This window comes from Oncorhynchus keta, chromosome 4 (assembly GCF_023373465.1).
Source record: "Oncorhynchus keta strain PuntledgeMale-10-30-2019 chromosome 4, Oket_V2, whole genome shotgun sequence".
In the NCBI taxonomy this organism is placed as follows: domain Eukaryota; kingdom Metazoa; phylum Chordata; class Actinopteri; order Salmoniformes; family Salmonidae; genus Oncorhynchus; species Oncorhynchus keta.
This window is the reverse complement of record NC_068424.1, coordinates 27,112,507-27,130,085: the sequence shown is the minus strand read 5'-3', so window position 1 is coordinate 27,130,085 and position 17,579 is coordinate 27,112,507. Positions and strand designations below refer to the sequence as shown.

At 41.1% G+C, this 17,579-nt stretch overlaps 1 protein-coding gene across 1 annotated transcript; it reads left to right on the top strand.

Moving 5' to 3' along the window:
- The first annotated feature begins 51 nt into the window (after positions 1-51).
- Positions 52-15,686, top strand: gad2 (glutamate decarboxylase 2). The gene is made up of 16 exons (XM_035758117.2): positions 52-933; positions 1,338-1,400; positions 1,562-1,717; positions 2,163-2,396; positions 3,341-3,431; positions 4,284-4,396; positions 4,901-5,016; positions 5,732-5,811; positions 5,927-5,981; positions 6,218-6,334; positions 7,159-7,223; positions 7,311-7,389; positions 7,870-8,019; positions 8,842-8,949; positions 9,959-10,048; positions 13,380-15,686. The coding sequence occupies exons 1-16, from the start codon at positions 855-857 to the stop codon at positions 13,551-13,553; spliced, it is 1,770 nt and encodes a 589-aa protein (XP_035614010.1). The 5' UTR covers positions 52-854; the 3' UTR covers positions 13,554-15,686.
- Positions 15,687-17,579: the final 1,893 nt, after the last annotated feature.

The window sequence follows — 17,579 nt, the reverse complement described above, 5'->3', positions numbered from 1 at the left end:
AACTCGAGCGGAGCGAGAGGGACCCACGCGTTCCCACTCCACACCGCGTTACGTTTCCTTGACCGGAGGGGGGCAATGATAGGAGGCGCCAAGGCATACAAAAGTTTTGGATCAATGAATTATCAGGGCAGCCAAGCTGGAGTAAAACAGTTTAAATGAGACTGTTTCTGATGTTGAGTTCCACGCACACAGCAGGAGGGGGACAAAGATGTGTGGTCACGACTCATGACGCAACCCAGTTCGTCATGAACTGAATCACATTGGAATTTATTTAGTGACGTGAAACCAGGTTAACACTACGGTGGGACACGTTTGTTTTATTAAGTTGCTTATACCATTAATATAGCAGACCCTGCGCTCTACTTTTCACCGCTGGATTATACTCTGCATAGTAGTGCTTATTCCTGAAAGTGGCCTTAGTGAAATCCCCTTTTATCGCCTTTTTTCACAATACGGATATATTCATACTCTTACACTCTGTCATACTACATAGCCTTGTATTTTACCCAGTGGTGAGAGGTTGCGCTTTACACTGAATCGCGAGGGGCTCTGGGTAACTGTTACCGAATTCTCTGAGAAGACAATGCCTGGCATTCCATCTGTATACCTGTGGTCGCCTGCGTACAGAGAAGAGTCTCGGTGAAGAGAGCGCTACGTTTTGAGCACTTTTGCAGTTTCGTTTGTGTGTGTTGAATGCACAGTTTGATTTTGTGCAGCTGGAAAGGAGTCGACAGACAGCTTCAGCACCACGTCTCTGAACAGCTCCCGTTTCCCTTCGGCACATTTCCCCCCGGTTGAATGGGCGCTATTTGTCCGTCTTTCATATAGCTCTTAACTGCTGGCGACTGTTTGCAATGGCATCACACGGATTTTGGGGTCTTGGCGCGCCAGAGAATGCTGGTGATAATACCAGCAACCAAAGCCCCACTACGCGTGAGTATTATCGGCTTGAGCCCCTAAATGGAAAATGAAATAACCTATTTGGTTGGATAAATCAACGTTTAACGCTTGCAACCCCTAACTCGCATAAACAATGTATTCAGGCTACCAGGATAAATGTGGCTTAACAATGACTGGTAGAAGATGTCACATATTGTTTTTATGTCATGCATATAGCCCCTAGACAAAATGGGCTTCGTCAAGGTTAAGACGACTTAAAACATGTTGATTATATACATTGCTAGTAGCCCTATCATTGTGAATTTGGTAGCCCAATACAGCGTATTATGTTCATGTGAGGTTGTGTTCACCTTGTTTCAGCACGTTTTTTTCTGAATATTTGTAAGTTACACAGTCTGAATATAGCCCATTATCCGTCTTTGACTTGCTCTCTCCAGCCAGGGCATGGTGCCAGGCGGCGGCCCAAAAACTACCTGGAGGCATTGGATCGAAACTGTGTGGTAGGTTGGTTCTGGAAAAGAAAAAAACAGCTATAATTTGCATATTAGCATAGTCTATATGAAGCAATATAACATTGTCGCAACATATTCATTGCTTATCGTGCATTGAATTGTTTCCTCCTTTTCTGATTTTTTTTATGAACTGAAACAAACATTTAAAGCTCTACTCAGTGTTGCTGGAGAGGGCGAGAAAACATCCGAGCCGACATCTACCAAACTGGATGAGACAACGGTTGGGACCTGCGGATGCAACAAACCGTGCAATTGTCTAAAGGCGACTGAGGCGACTGTCGGTTTCTCAGATCTATATTCAACAGGTAGGCCTATAAACATGACAGGCCTATATTGATACATTTTTCACATACGAAATCGTGATACGAGTGGCCTACCCGCATGATGCATCATTCATATGAAAAACAGAGTAGCCTTCAACAAATTCAACAAGAAGCCCATTTAAAACCCACGTAGGCATACTGACGTATAGACCTATTATTTTGAACTGAAAAATGTGTTTTGTTTTCTTATTTACATATAATTAATTTAGGTTAGTCATTATCACTTCGAAACAAATAATAAAATAGTCGATGGCCTTATGTGTCTGGTGCAAATGTGTGTAAATGCCTATTATTTCCTAATAAGTCGACAGTTTATACGCATTTTCTCCTTACTTAAATCTAGGCCTCTCTGTCCTTCATTTTCAAGGTTAAAATGACACTTTAGAGTTCAAATTAAAATTGCCTGCATTTTTACATTGATTTACAGATCTACTACCCGCGTTGGATGGTGACTTGAAGACAATGACTTTTCTCCAAGAAGTTGTGGATATTTTGCTGGCATATATCACGGAATCGTTTGATAGGGAAACGAAAGTCATTGATTTCCACTATCCCAATGAATTGCTCCAGAGAAACAACTGGGAACTGCAGGATGAGCCAGAAACACTGCATGATATTTTGATAAGCTGTCGTGCAACTCTGAAATACGCTATCAAAACAGGTATTATAAGATATATATTTATTGCAACAAAATGCTAATGTCTCAGATTTTTTTTATGAGAGGAAATGGACAATTCAAAATCAATATTGCCTGTCTACCTGCTGTTTTACTCAGCCTATAGCTATCTATATGTTTTTTTTTGTAAATTTATTTTGGGTCAACATACACGAAATGAATTGCTAAATGTTTTCTGAAGAGTTGTTCCTGTTCATAAATTAGGCCTGGGGCTACCCAGACGAAAATTAAAGTACAGCAGGCAGATTGTTTAAAAAATATATATTAAAAGATTGAGATTAAAATATAAACCAGGCCTATCCAGTGGCATATCCAAGAAAACAGACCTACATGTGTGTTTTCGTTACATGTTTTTATTTAGCAAATTACTGTAGATGGTATGTATAGATGGTGGAAATGTAATGTTTTTGAGATCATAATCTGTTATATGTGCTAGGTCATTTCCCCCCGTGCCGCACTATTCGGGATGAAGAAAGGCATAATATATGGAGCTAAATGGAAATGACATGATGTCCTTCCCCAAAATACAATTTCCAAACGAATTTGACAGTATCAATGCTAAAATCACTAACACGTTCCATATATGCCATGCTATTATCCTCACCATGTTCAATTTAAAAACTAAAACGAATACCCCCCCAGTAAAATGTAAAAAAATACGGAAACGTTTTGAATTCACCTTCTCTCTAAAATGTTCTAGCATGACCTTACAAGCTTAATAGTTGTCACTCCAAAAACACACCACAACTGAATTCAACTATGAAGGAGCAACATACAGCCTTACATGCCAAGCTGTGCCAAGTGGCATAGGCACCAGAATCACATAAAAAGCATAGTATGGAAAACAGAAATACAGGAAAATATGCCTGACATTTCCAAAAAGACCACAACAAAAATCTGTAATCTCACACAATTTCCTCTGCTTCTAGCCCACCCCAGATACTTCAATCAGCTCTCAACAGGATTAGATATGGTTGGTCTTGCAGCTGATTGGCTAACGTCCACCGCAAACACCAACATGTGAGTATGACTAGCCTCATCATTATTCAAATGATAAAACATAATAACAATCATTTCCATTTCCTGTCCATCCATGGGCATTCTCTGCTGCGACTTCTCACACTGATAGTGGAGTCTCACTCAAAGAAAGCATGTGAAAGGTTGAAAGGAAAGGCAGCACAGCACATAATTCAATCCCGTATTAATTTAACCCCACCCCTCGCCGCCTTCCCTCCTTCGCTATCCCCATGGCAATTCAAGAGGAGAAAATTAGCATTTTGGCTTGATTCAGGCTAATCGGAAGTTAATTTCTGGCTGAGTGGGGGATGATATATACTGAGAGTCATGGCTCAGTGAAATAAGGGTTCTGCTAGCACAATTAAATGCACTGAATCCCCAAAATGAATACATTTGTAATCTATTTGAAGTCAGACATGCTGCAGTGTAGCAAGCCGTTTGTATGATGCAGAGAATGTGGAACTGTTTTGTAATGTAGAGAAAAGAGTCATACATAGAGTAATGCATTTAACTTACATAACCTGCAATGACCTTTGTAAATTCCACTGTGTTTGTGGTTGAATTGCAAGTTAATTGACAATCAAATAAAGAACGTTGTACATTGACATCTACTGCTATGTGCATTCCAATAATCCCAAAGTTTTGCTTTGTCTGTCTTGACTTTGAAATACGTTGTCAGCTTCTATTTGCTATATAACCCCATCCCTCATGCTAAGCCTGAGCCCACGATCAACTGTTTCTCAAGACAAATCGGTTGTGAACCTCCAGAGGGGAGAAAAGACAGATGCTAAATCATTTGTCTGTCATTACATATTTTGTGTAACTCAGTCATGTGATCTCTCTTGTGCAATCCAGGTTCACCTACGAGGTGGCTCCAGTGTTCGTGCTGCTGGAATACGTCACTTTGAAGAAAATGAGGGAGATCATTGGCTGGGAGGATGGCCGAGGGGATGGAATCTTCTCTCCCGGTGCGTAGGTGACGCCAATTATAACCCCCCCCATCAGATTCACAGAAAATTGGTTGGCCCATCTCCAGCTATGTGTAAATTAGCATTTTGATGACAAAAATGGAACACTTTCCACAGTCAATTAGCATAAAACCACTTCCTCCCTTACAACATAACGGTTGCTTTCATTTCTCCTCTGGACTCTTGGTTGACATGTAACAAAAACAAAAATACATAGGAGGTTATAATAACAGAGGCAAACTGATGCTTTTTCACAATTACATCGACATATATGTTATCATCATTGAAACATTGTATTTTTTGATTATTTCCTCAAAACATTTAAGACAGATTCTCCCGAGACATGTATGTTACCAATACATAACCATTGCATTTACTTTTAGTCCTGTGTTATTGAATAGCCAAAGCATTATCTTCACGTGACTTTTGACATCTGATGGCTGTACCAAATGATCCTGACACAACACAAGTGATTGAGTGGTGTGCGTCGCCTCTCTCCCCTAGGTGGTGCCATTTCCAATATGTATGCCATGCTGCTGGCTCGCTTCAAGATGTTTCCTGAAGTGAAGGAGAAAGGAATGTCATCAGTCCCCAGACTGGCAGCCTTCACATCCGAGCATGTAGGCCTCCCTCCCCTTACTCCTATCTTTCACTTTATTTAATTTGTTAATTCGTTCATTTATCGTTTTATACATTTCTTGCTTTGACTTCCTTTTTTGTGTGTTTAATTTATTGTGCATTTCATTTAGCTGCTTCATAGTGATGTTATCCCAATGTCTCGGTGAGGGAGTATAATTTGTATGCTTTGTTCTTAGATTACGTCAAATTACAAGGATCCAACGTTCACTACTTAAAGAGGGTAATGTTTGGCAAAGTGGGCGTCAGATTCCCAATGAAATCCCTTTGGCATACTGCTGGGCCAGCTGTTCCATATAAAGCCAGGTCACATTTTCCATCACTGACGTATTCATGTTGTAGAAAAGGGACTGGCATCACCTTCACATGCAGCCACAGCTAATGTGAGGCTGATTTGCTGACATTCTGCATGACAGTACAGCACACAGGGACACTTGCTGTTATCTCCTCTCCCCTGCAGTGGCCCAGGACATTTAAATCATTTGGGCAAACAACAGCTCAAATAGAACACTCCCAAAAGCATTTGCTTTGCCTTGGGCAGCAACATTCCAACGTTACTACAGCTCATCTCTTTTTATTCTTCCCTTGGTCTTGAATTCCCTTTATAGCAGCATTCAATGAAATGCATCAAACAGGAAATGTAATCAGGTTAAGAGAAGAGCTTGTGCGAGGGATTTCTCTACTTCTGTGTCTTTTTAGAGTCATTTCTCAATCAAGAAAGGAGCAGCAGCCCTTGGCATTGGTACAGAGAGTGTCATCTGCATCAAAGCTGATGAGAGGTACTGTAGTGTTGTAACTATACAGTAGGCCTCAGGTGCAGAATAAAACAGAACATGTCATTTAATGGCAAAAGCATTCAAGCAATGAAATCCTGTTTTTTTTCTTTCCTCACAGTGGTAAAATGATACCAGCTGACCTTGAAAGGAAAATACTGGAAGCCAAGCAGAAGGTAATTTCATACACACATGACACATATATCCATGTTGAAGAGCAATGGCTATAAGTCATTTTTTCCCTTCATACTGTGCAACCATATGGAAATTTAGCACAACGATGATCAGGAATGTGTTGTGTTATTATCTAGAATATATCATTGGTTATGTCATGTGTATAATGGGAAATAGTTATAATGTTGGTATGTGACACTGTACATGCAAATGATTTCTTTTCATGTTTTATGTTTAGGGATTTGTGCCATTCTTTGTGAGTGCGACGGCTGGCACCACAGTCTACGGAGCCTTTGACCCCCTCATTGCCATCTCAGATATTTGTAAGAAGTACCAAGTCTGGTTCCACGTGGATGTAAGTAGAAACACGTGTACTTTATCTCTTAAATTGAAAAAAAAATATGTACATGCTGATTTTGTACAGCTGACCGATAACAATCGTCCCAACTGATATACAGAGCAAGACTCCTGTTATGGTGGCAAATTACATGAAGTTACACTATACAAGTGGCTATTACACAAACAAGTTACTTTAGGTGAAGACCTTTGTTGTTACCTCATCAGATGGTAAGTCCATAGCATTTAGCTTTGGGTGTTTCAGGGACAGGGGCACACAGAGCTCACCAGTCAGAGTTTGATTCATGTAATATATCTGAGTCCCCTCTGCTGCTTTCAGCTGACCTAGATAGGAGACAGCCACTCAGCCAGTTTCCTCTGTAACACTGGAGATTAAGGAAACTGGAGCCGGGGCTGTAAATCATCCTTTCCCCTGACTTCCCCATCATGGCCTCTCTCACCGAAGGACTCTGTGTAATGGAGGTGATTGAGGCATGACATAGAGACACCTCTATTAAGACCAAGAAAGGAGATCTGCAGACATGATAGATTTGTTTAGGGCCTTTTTACGTTGAATTCTTGCATTTTCGAACATAGAAATTTGAGGGTGAGGTTTAGGTTTAGGAGCTCCCTTTCCACAAAATATGAAATAGAGACGAGTCGTCAGTATTTGCAGGAAACTGTCAGTGGGGTCACTCCGGGAATATGAACTGTATGTTATAACATATGGCTGGTTGAGTTCAGATATGCTGTGGTGTAATGGGGCTCTTCATGTTGAGACTCAGTCTCATGCTACAAAGTGTTCTGTAGTTTGGTCATCTCACTATCTCTCTCTCTACTCAGGGTGCGTGGGGAGGCAGTCTCATCATGTCCAGGATGCACAAGTGGAAGCTAGATGGAGTTGAGAGGTTTGTACTGAAATGTACTAAAATGATGAATTTTCATCATTTAAATCAATATTCAGAAAAAGTACCCATTATTTTTTCAATTCACAGGGCCAATTCAGTGACATGGAACCCTCACAAGATGATGGCAGTCCCACTGCAGTGCTCAGCCCTGCTGGTCCGGGAGGAGGTAAGGGGTCAAAGTCCCCTTTACATATATATTCATCACAATGTCTTCTTTCGTTACATTTCAGAATAAGAGGCCTACTGTATGTTCCTACATGACTAAGGTCATTTCTACGTTACACATCCATCCTAAATGACCTTGTAGCGAATAAGATTACAGGATATGTATTAACTAGCTATTGTCACTGTTGTATAATCGGAATTATAAACTGGGTGGGTCAAGCCCTGAATGCTGATTGGCTGAAAGCCGTGGTATATCAGACCGTATACTATGGGTATGACAACATCTATTTGTACTACTAATTATGTTGGAAACCAGTTTATAATAGGAATAAGGCACCTCGGGGGTTTGTGGTATATGGCCAACACACTACGACTAAGGGCTGTGTCCTAGCACTCAGAACAGCCCTTAGCCGTGGTATATTGGCCATATACCACACCCCCTCAGGCCTTATTGTTTAAGTGATTATTTTCTCTTCTCCAGGGGCTGATGCAAAACTGCAACCAGATGCACGCCTGCTACCTGTTCCAGCAGGACAAGCACTACGACCTGTCCTACGACACTGGGGACAAGGCCTTGCAGTGTGGACGTCATGTGGACATCTTCAAGCTCTGGCTCATGTGGAGAGCTAAGGTTGGTAGAGTACTGATTGCAAATGTAGTTCTCTTTTGATCATTTAGTTCGATGAAAATCCCCTCTAGAGATTTTCATCATGCCTTGATTAATTGTAAAACAGATTGTTTCAGATAACATTTATGTTGATATTTTTGGTATTTAAAAACATATATATATTCTAGTTCTCTTTGCCAGGGACTATCTCATGTATATTTGAAAATAGATATTCCAAAAGCCTTTTACAGCCTAGTACAATGTAGAGTGTATGGCTTTTTTGATTGCATTGTTGACGTCTGTTTGATTACATTGTGTGCAGTATGAATTCCAAACCTTTAGTAGCCTTCTGTTTCTTCAGTCAACAAATGGTCCTGTTAAGTATAATATAGTGAGCTTTGTGATGCTGGACATCCCAGACAAATAGATTCCCTCTGACCATGTGGCTGGAATGTAAAGCCTTCAAGTAGTTAGTTTGACCCCTGCAGCTTGACAGTTGAGGACTAGTGGGGTAATTGCTTATCACAGTGCTACAATGGGAACTGACATCCACCTGCATTGCAAAGACAGGGATGTGTGGAGGGAGTAGTTTTTTGCTCGTGTTGCATTTGGACTATGGGTTTTAGTGTACCAAGTGTCTTCTTTAATTTGGACAAGACATTTATGAAACATTCTTGGAAAATGTCAATCACCACAGGAAAACAGCATTATTTGTTCCTGCTATCAGTTATTGGGACTTAAAAATATTAGCTATCGCTAGTATGATTTTAAAATAAGCTCTCTTTTTTCCACCTTTTGTCGTTACCTTTACCGTGTTGTTGACAGCATTTTCCTCTTCACCGATAGGGCACCATCGGGTTCGAGGCTCAGATTGACAAGTGTCTGGAGCTTTCGGAGTACCTGTACAACAAGATCAAGGACAGGGAAGGATATGAGATGGTCTTCAATGGAAAGGTATGTTCATATTAAATGTGCTGCATGGTTAGACACTGAACGACATGAATGATAACACAAAAAAACTAAACGAATATGTGATGATGTTGTGAATGGCTCAAATCTAATTGGAATGTATTTTATACTATGGAGTAGGGCTGAGCCATGCCATAAAGCCCTCAACTCAACCTCGAAGCCATTTCCACTGTGTGTGTTTTTTTTCATTGTTCCCCTCTAATGACGGACGGATGTAGACCTGGGACACCAAGTGGTTGCAATGAATTATCAGGTAGAACAGAAAACCAGCAGGCTCCGGACCTCGTCGGGTCAGAGTTGAATATGTATGGACACCCTGGCATTTAAATGACTTATATTTAGCTATGCTTATAATTACAGCCATATAAAAGACAGAAACCACTATACCACAATAGAGTGACAGGCAGGAATAGTCCAAATCCCCTGGGCATTGGTCCAGGTGTTAACTTGGCTTGGTGGCCCAGAAAACCATAGCACCACATCAGTGCAGTCGGGGACTCAACACTGCTGCTAAATAAATGAGTCTGGTATGCATGGTCAGTCAACCATTGGTAATGAATGCTTTACACCAGTGAGCAGACAGAATTGTTTTCTCCCATCACATCTGGTACTAGGAGATCGACATGTGAGACACTCAGACATAGCTAGAGGGTCTATGAATGAGAGCCACTCTACCTGCTTACTATTCAGACCACTGCCACCGACAGCACCACCCGACACAGCAGAACTCACAGCAGAGTTCTTTTGTCAGGGTGTGAATTGCTCAGTATACACTGCGCTGGCTTGATAAATTGACAGCCATGATTGCTTTGAGAGCTTTCTATTTTGTACAACCTGAGTGGATTCCAATATTCCACGGTTTCTCTAATGGATTTTCTCCCCGCCTGTCTTTCCAGCTCAATTTGACGTGTGTGTGTGTGTGTGTGTGCGAGAGTGTGTGCGTCCACGTGTAAAGCATAATGATTGACTGATGAAACATTTTGTCTTGTCCCAGCCTCAACACACCAACGTGTGCTTCTGGTACCTCCCTCCTGGCATGCGGTACATGGAGGACAAAGAGGAGAAAAAGAAGCGCCTGCACAAGGTGAGCAGTAAGACGTAAAGGACTAGTCCGGTCCTCATTGTTCGAGCCTCAAACGCCTCCGTCTCACTGCACTCAGTTTGTCCACATTATGTCTCCTTCACCCGAAACAAAATGTCAGTCCTCTGATGTAATTTGTAGAAAAGCCCCTGTGCCTAAAAATGGAAGGTGTTTGGGAAGTCATTAAGCATGTAAATAGAGTTCAATCGCTCAACCTCGATAGCACAATTGGATTGAGAGAATCTTACATGACAGACATGTTTCCGTGGACTGTGGGAGGAGGGAGGGAGTGAACATGGGGGGGGGGCCTACTGTCCATGAGTTCAATCATTGGCCGTGGGTTGTTACTGTGGCAGCCACTCAGGGGGAATCTGCAATTAGGATGAACAGATGATGTGCGTGCCTCCATATATAGAGCTCTCTCACTCACTCACTCACTCACTCACTCACTCACTCACTCACTCACTCACTCACTCACCACTCACTTCACTCACTCACTCACTCACTCACTCACTCACTCACTCTATTTTTTTATTTTATTTATTTATTAAATCTGATATACTTTAGCCGACATCCTCATAGCAGTTGTTTTGGCAGTGTCAGAGGTGGAACTGAGTTAGAGCTGTCAAATCCACAAGTGGCATTACACCTAAAGTGGACATTGGCTGCAGGAATCCCATCCAGCCTTGTTTACAAGTTCGAACTCTGGAATGTGAGATGTAATCTACACCTCGATTAGGCTGATAGAAATTCTCATTTTATTTAAGGATTTTTTAAAAACATTTTAGCGTAATTATTTTTATATAGCCTTCACTTGCTCGCGCTGAACTTCTAAAGTGAGTGGGGCGGGTGTGGCTTCGTGACAATGATCGCAAGAGCAGCTGCTCACTGGTTTGAAGGCTCCAATGCAGTTCCACCTCTGACACCGCCGAAAGCCGAAACATGTGCTTTGGGGTGTCTATCGCCCAGTTAGCGCTTGATCTGATTGAATCTATGCCATTGTCTCATTATTCACACATGCATGATAACATCCTGATTGAAACAATGTTGACATGCCCCATCTGTTATGGGTATAGATATTTAGCAGGACTGATATTCTGCGTTTTCTGCAGACAGAGGTGATTGTCATAATGATGACCATTTAGCACAATTAGGGACTGTGCTGGGAGACAAGATATTCTGAATCCATTTTGACTAGATTTTTTTCAACCACCAGTGTTTTTCAACAGTGCTTTGAAACAATTGGACACAAAATCCTTTGCCAAAGGACTTATTCAAGTGAGGCACAATTCAGAGTTGATTATTTATTATTATTTGCAGGGTTGCCAATGACAACAGGACACCTGCAACAGATTTGTGTGGAATGATTGTAGTAATAATAATAATAATATGACATTTGTAGAGCACATTTCCCATGCTCAATGCGCATAAGGTAGAAAGCAAAAACAAAAAACAGCATCAATACATCAGTAAGGAGAAACAATGACCACAATACATCAAAACATGACCTGCTGATTCAACATTTAGACTTAAAACAAATTAAGCGATCAAACATTAAAAGCTAACTAGCATTTTGCATTATCATGAGGAAGTGGCTGGTCAAAACTCGACTGCTGACATGCAAAAACATGTTGGGACCGTATCAACAGTGCACTAATGAAACAAATACCAAAATATCATTTTTTTTGGTGGATTTTCCCCTTAAAGACAATATCCATTTTCCTTATTAAGCCTAAACTTGCAGAAGTTTCCAAAGTTCCGTTCGCCTTGTGTAACTTAATACCCCAGATATATATTAAGTCAATTGAAGATTACTGTGGACCTGCAGGTGATTTGAATCTGTAAAGCACTGCTACTGTAAAGCTCTAAGCTGAAAAGTTGAGCTTCACAAACTGTCACCTAGCATGACCTCTTGGTAGTACCTCCTTGCCCCTTTAAGCCAAATGTGAATTACAAAAATACAAAAATACTGTACACCCATGTAAAATAGCCTTTCATCCTTTGTATTTCTCTTGACCACTTCCCAAGCGGTCATACTGATGGTGGCAGCATCATGTTGTGGGGGTGCTTTGCTGCAGGAGGGACTGGTGCACTTCACAAAATAGATGGCATCATGAGGAAGGAGAATTATGTGGATATATTGAAGCAACATCTCAAGACATCAGTTACAGCTTGGTTGCAAATGGGTCTTCCAAATGGACAATGACTCCAAGCATACTTCCAAAGTTGTGGCAAAGTGGCTTAAGGACAACAAAGTCAAGGTATTCGAGTGGCCATTGCAAAGCCCTGACCTCAATCCTGTAGAATTTTTGTGGGCAGAACTGAAAAAGCGTGTGTGAGCAAGGAGGCCTACAAACCTGACTCAGTTACACCAGCTCTGTCAGGAGGAATGGGCCACAATTCACCCAACTTATTGTGGGAAGCTTGTGGAAGGCTACCCAAAACATGTGACCCAAGATAAACAATTTAAAGGTTATGCTACCAAATACTAATTAAGTGTATGTAAACTTCTGATCCACTGGGAATTTGATAGAAGAAATAAAAGCTGAAATAAATCATTCTCTCTACTATTATTCTGACATTTCACATTCTTAAAATAAAGTGTTGATCCTAACTGACCTAAGACAGGGAATTTGTACTAGGATTAAATGTCAGGAATTGTGAAAAACGGAGTTTAAATGTATTTGGCTAAGGTGTATGTAAACTTCCGACTTCAACTGTATATTTATATTTCAGGGGGTGCTGCAGCACCCTCAGCACCCCTACTTCCCACGGCTATGCCTGTGTCACTCTCACTATCTCCTCCAGAACATGTAATTGAATCTGCCTCTGCACATCAGAGAATGTAATCCACAAAGCCAGACAGACTGTACTGAACAACAAATAAATGACTTTTACCAAGTTTTATTGCAAGATAGCCTCTCAACATCACAGTTTCTGCTGAACTCTTCTGAACCTTGTTGGTGTTAGATTTATTTGTCACCCCAGCTGTCTGTAGCTGTCTTTTCGGCCTGTCCACTGAGTGAATGTAATTTGTGCATCTGTAGATACTATAGCTTGACTACAGGGATGTGTCGCACATTGAAAACACAGAGGTTTGATAAAGTGAACAGCATTTAATACTGGAAGTTTCCTTTTCTTAGGGAATAAAACATCGATTCGTGTCCATTTGTTTGTCAAAGGAAATGGTCAATTTATCCAGGCTTCACAAAAAGGGGTTTGACATTTTTAAATAAATACATGTGATCTTGTTTTACAATAGTATTTCCTCGTAATAGTCAAAGCACTTAACACTTTTTCTTTGTAACACAACTGTATGTGTCTTGTTGTCTAGGTGGCTCCAGTGATCAAGGCCAGGATGATGGAGTATGGGACAACCATGGTCAGCTACCAACCACAGGGGGACAAGGTCAACTTCTTCCGCATGGTCATCTCCAACCCCGCGGCCACCTTTGAGGACATCGACTTTCTTATCGAGGAAATCGAGCGGCTCGGTCAGGATCTATAAGACTTGTGTCACACAAATATCCCTTTCCTTTTCCCTAAACGGATGAAATGTTTGTTGTGAATGTATTGGTATTCCTTTTCTTTCTTCCAAAGTCATATATTATAACAAGGTATGTTTGAGAAGAAAAAAATAATCTATAGATATATCCATATTTATGTATCGCAGCTTTGTCGTGGACCTCCTTGGTCTGGGGTTCTGTAAAAGTTTTTCCTAGTATAGAGTAGTGTAATTGATGTAACTTTATATGTATTTTTGTGATATGAAATGCTAGTGCAATAGGTTGAGGAAGAGTTTATTTTCTAATTGTTTTCTCATTCGCAAGGTACATTGGAAGTGCCAGATGTGGTTAAATTCCATTGTAAGCTACATTCTAGTCTCACTCATGTTTAAAAGAACACTTCCGACTTATCTCAACTCAGTCCACTGCCTTAACATTTGCATACTTCAAGCAGTGGTTTTGGTCAAATGTTGGTTGACTCACTTCTACTTGTATTAGAAAACAATGACAAAGTCTCCAAATCCAACACATCCCATAACTGTAGTATCTGAATTTAAAATTTCCAAAGAATCTGAAGGATGAAAAGAGTTGTGCCTCATAGCAGTGAAGGAGATTGACTAACACCAAGCAGCTCTAAGAGTAGCTCCACAGTAATGCAGCCATGTTTATGCTCAACAGCAAAAGCACTTTTCATTGGATGACCTCATTTATTTAATGTCACTTTCAATTCTCTCTCTGGTGTGTAGTGGGTGCAAGATGATATCAACTCAGCAAAAAAGGAAACGTCCTCTCACTTCAACTGCGTTTAATTTCAGCAAACTTAACATGTGTAAATATTTGCATGAACAGAACAAGATTCAACAACTGAGACAAACTGATCAGGTTCCACAGACATGTGACTAACAGAAATGTAATAATGTGTCCCTGAACAAAGGGAGGGGTTAAAATCAAAAGGAACAGTCAGTATCTGGTGTGGCCACCAGCTGCATTAAGTACTGCAGGGCATCTCCTCCTCGTGGACTGCACCAGATTTGCCAGTTCTTGCTGTGAGATGTTACCCCACTCTTCCACCAAGGCACCTGCAAGTTCCCGGACATTTCTGGGGGGAATGGCCCTAGCCCTCACCCTCCTATCCAACAGGTCCCAGACGTGCTCAATGGGATTGAGATCCGGGCTCTTCGCTGGCCATGGCAGAACACTGACATTCCTGCCTTGCTGGAAATCACTCACAGAACGAGCAGTATGGCTGGTGGCATTGTCATGCTGGAGGGTCATGTCAGGATGAGCCTGCAGGAAGGGTAACACACGAGGGAGGAGGATGTCTTCCCTGTAACGCACAGCGTTGAGATTGCCTGCAATGACAACAAGCTCAGTCCGATGATGCTGTGACACACCACCCCAGACCATGACGGACACTCCACCTCCAAACCGATCCCACTCCAGAGTATAGGCCTCTGTGTAACGCTCATTCCTTTGACGATAAACGTGAATCCGACCATCACCCCTGGTGAGACAAAGCCACGACTCGTCAGTGAAAAGCACTTTTTCCCAGTCCTGTCTGGTCCAGCGACGGTGGGTTTGTGCCCATAGGCGACGTTGTTGCCGGTGATGTCTGGTGAGGATTTGGCTTACAACAGGCCTACAAGCCCTCAGTCCAGCCTCTCTCAGCCTATTGCGGACAGTCTGAGCACTGATGGAGGGATTGTGCGTTTCCAGTTGTTGTTTCCATTCTGTACCTGTCCCGCAGGTGTGATGTTTGGATGTACCAATCCCGCGCAGCTGTTGTTACACGTGGTCTGCCACTGCGAGGACGATCAGCTGTCCATCCTGTCTCCCTGTAGCGCTGTCTTAGGCGTCTCACAGTACGGACATTGCAACTTAGTGCCCTGGCCACATCTGCAGTCCTTATGCCTCCTTGCAGCATGCCTAAGGCACGTTCACGCAGATGAGCAGGGACCCTGGGCATCTTTCTTTTGGTGTTTTTCAGAGTCAGTAGAAAGGCCTCTTTAGTGTCCTAAGTTTTCATAACTGTGACCTTAATTGCCTACTGTCTGTAAGCTGTTAGTGCATGTTCGTTAATTGTTTGTTTCATTAAACAAGTATGGGAAACAGTGTTAAAAACCCTTTACAATGAAGATCTGTGAAATTATTTGGATTTTTACTAATTATCTTTGAAAGACAGGGTCCTGAAAAAGGTACATTTCTTTTTTTGCTGAGTTTAGGTGTGTGTGTGTGACCGAAACACATGATGGGGAGTAATTCAGGCCAAGTTGTATAGTCAGCCATGTTGTTTGTACCTCTCAGTAAATTGATATACACTGAATATACCAAACATTAGGAACACCTTCTTAATATGGAGTTTTAACCTGTCTCCTCCCCCTCATCTACACAGATTGAAGTGGATTTATCAAGGGATCATAGCGTTCACCTGGTCAGTCTGTCATGGAAAGATCAGGTATTCGTAATGTCTGGTACACTCAGTGTAATTCTGTGGCAGTGTCACCTTCTTGGGATATACATCAGACCTTTTAGAGCAGAGTCTTCATTGGAGAGAATCTGTATTTGGATTGGAGTGAAGAGATTGGGTCAATATACTGCTTATTCATGGGGCCAATGAGTGATTAATTACATGTAGAAACTGATAGAATTTTGTTTTGAATATAGGCACTTCACCAGGCTTGCAGCTATACTTGACATCACTTGCACAAAAGCATAGGGAAGAGAGGTGCCTCCCTTATCATTGTGGTTGAGGCATCTACAGTGTATTAATTCTCAAGCAATTACGTATTTATCTGGCCAATAAACAAAGTTAACAAGCATCGTTTTGGTCAACTCAATAGTCTACAAAATTAGATGATCATATGCAAGTGTCAAAAAAATTTATAACTTGCAAAAACATTGTTAAAAGTTATGGACAATTGCAGAGGGCAAGCCCTGCTTCACTATAAGCAGGGGTTTTGTAGCATTGTCATTAGAACACAAGTTAGAAAAGCACAATTTCCTCATGGTTTGTCAGTGTACAATCCCTTTTAATCATAGGTTGTAAATAGAATTTTTAGATATCATAACTGTAGTACATATCTGTGTATGCATTTGTGTATACAAAAGGCATATAATCAGAGACTATTTGTGAGGTAAAAGGATTCATATTTTCTCTATTGAAAAAAGTATTTTCATCCCTGTTCGTTGATATTGCTTCTTCCTGTGTTTTTATGTCAAAATACTTGACTTGATTAGTGTATGATAGCTACTTCAAAGATAAATGTGTTCAGGGACTGGCTTTCAAAGGAAATTTTCCGAATTCATCTTGGAAACCATTTCAGATTACGACTATGGTACAGTGTAGATTTCAAATGAGTACGCAAAGCCATTTCTAAACTCAAGCCCTGTGGTTTTTGTGTACAAGTGATACAGTACTTGACAGTATGTGCCAATGTGAACTTTTTTGTGTTTGTAACTGTGTTGCCTTAGTATCAATCGCCAGTATTGTCTAGTTCTCCTCAAAGGGAAGATTGTGCACTTTAGACTAAACGCATAAGATGACTTAATAATGTGCAATGTCCAATGGTTGTTCATAGTTCGATGTTAAAAGACATACACAAATGGAAACTGTCATTCGTCTGAATGTGTGGTGACTTAAGGGTCTGTTGGAAGTACCGGGTTTGATTGGAAAATGCTTGCTTTTATTGTTCCGTTGTTTTGTAGTTGGAGTGATCTTTAGATATTATGAAGTCCATCAACTGTCTTCAACAATGGAAGTTTAAATATTTAAAAATAATACAAAAAAATGCTGCATCCTTAAATCTATTTTCTGAAGTGATTCTATCTTTCCATGCCTTATCTAAATTGTCAAGCACACTGTGACACAAGCAACATTGGGTATTGAATCATAGAAACAAAAATAGTAATCTCACTGTGGTAGTCGGAAAGTCAGCCATTTTGTTTCTCTTGCTGCTGCTACTAGATTTACTTCCTTTGCATGTGCATGAAACGCCTTGCCTTTCCAGCTTGTGAAATACAATCTACGG

What these genes read in the sequence shown, in the direction of transcription:
- gad2 (XM_035758117.2), top strand. Translation starts at nt 855, where the DNA reads ATGGCATCACACGGATTTTGGGGTCTTGGCGCGCCAGAGAATGCTGGT. An exon ending in CCCTGCTGGTCCGGGAGGAG is followed by an intron (nt 7,390 to 7,869) that starts GTAAGGGGTCAA and finishes TCTCTTCTCCAG; the next exon opens with GGGCTGATGCAAAACTGCAA. An exon ending in GGCTCATGTGGAGAGCTAAG is followed by an intron (nt 8,020 to 8,841) that starts GTTGGTAGAGTA and finishes CTTCACCGATAG; the next exon opens with GGCACCATCGGGTTCGAGGC.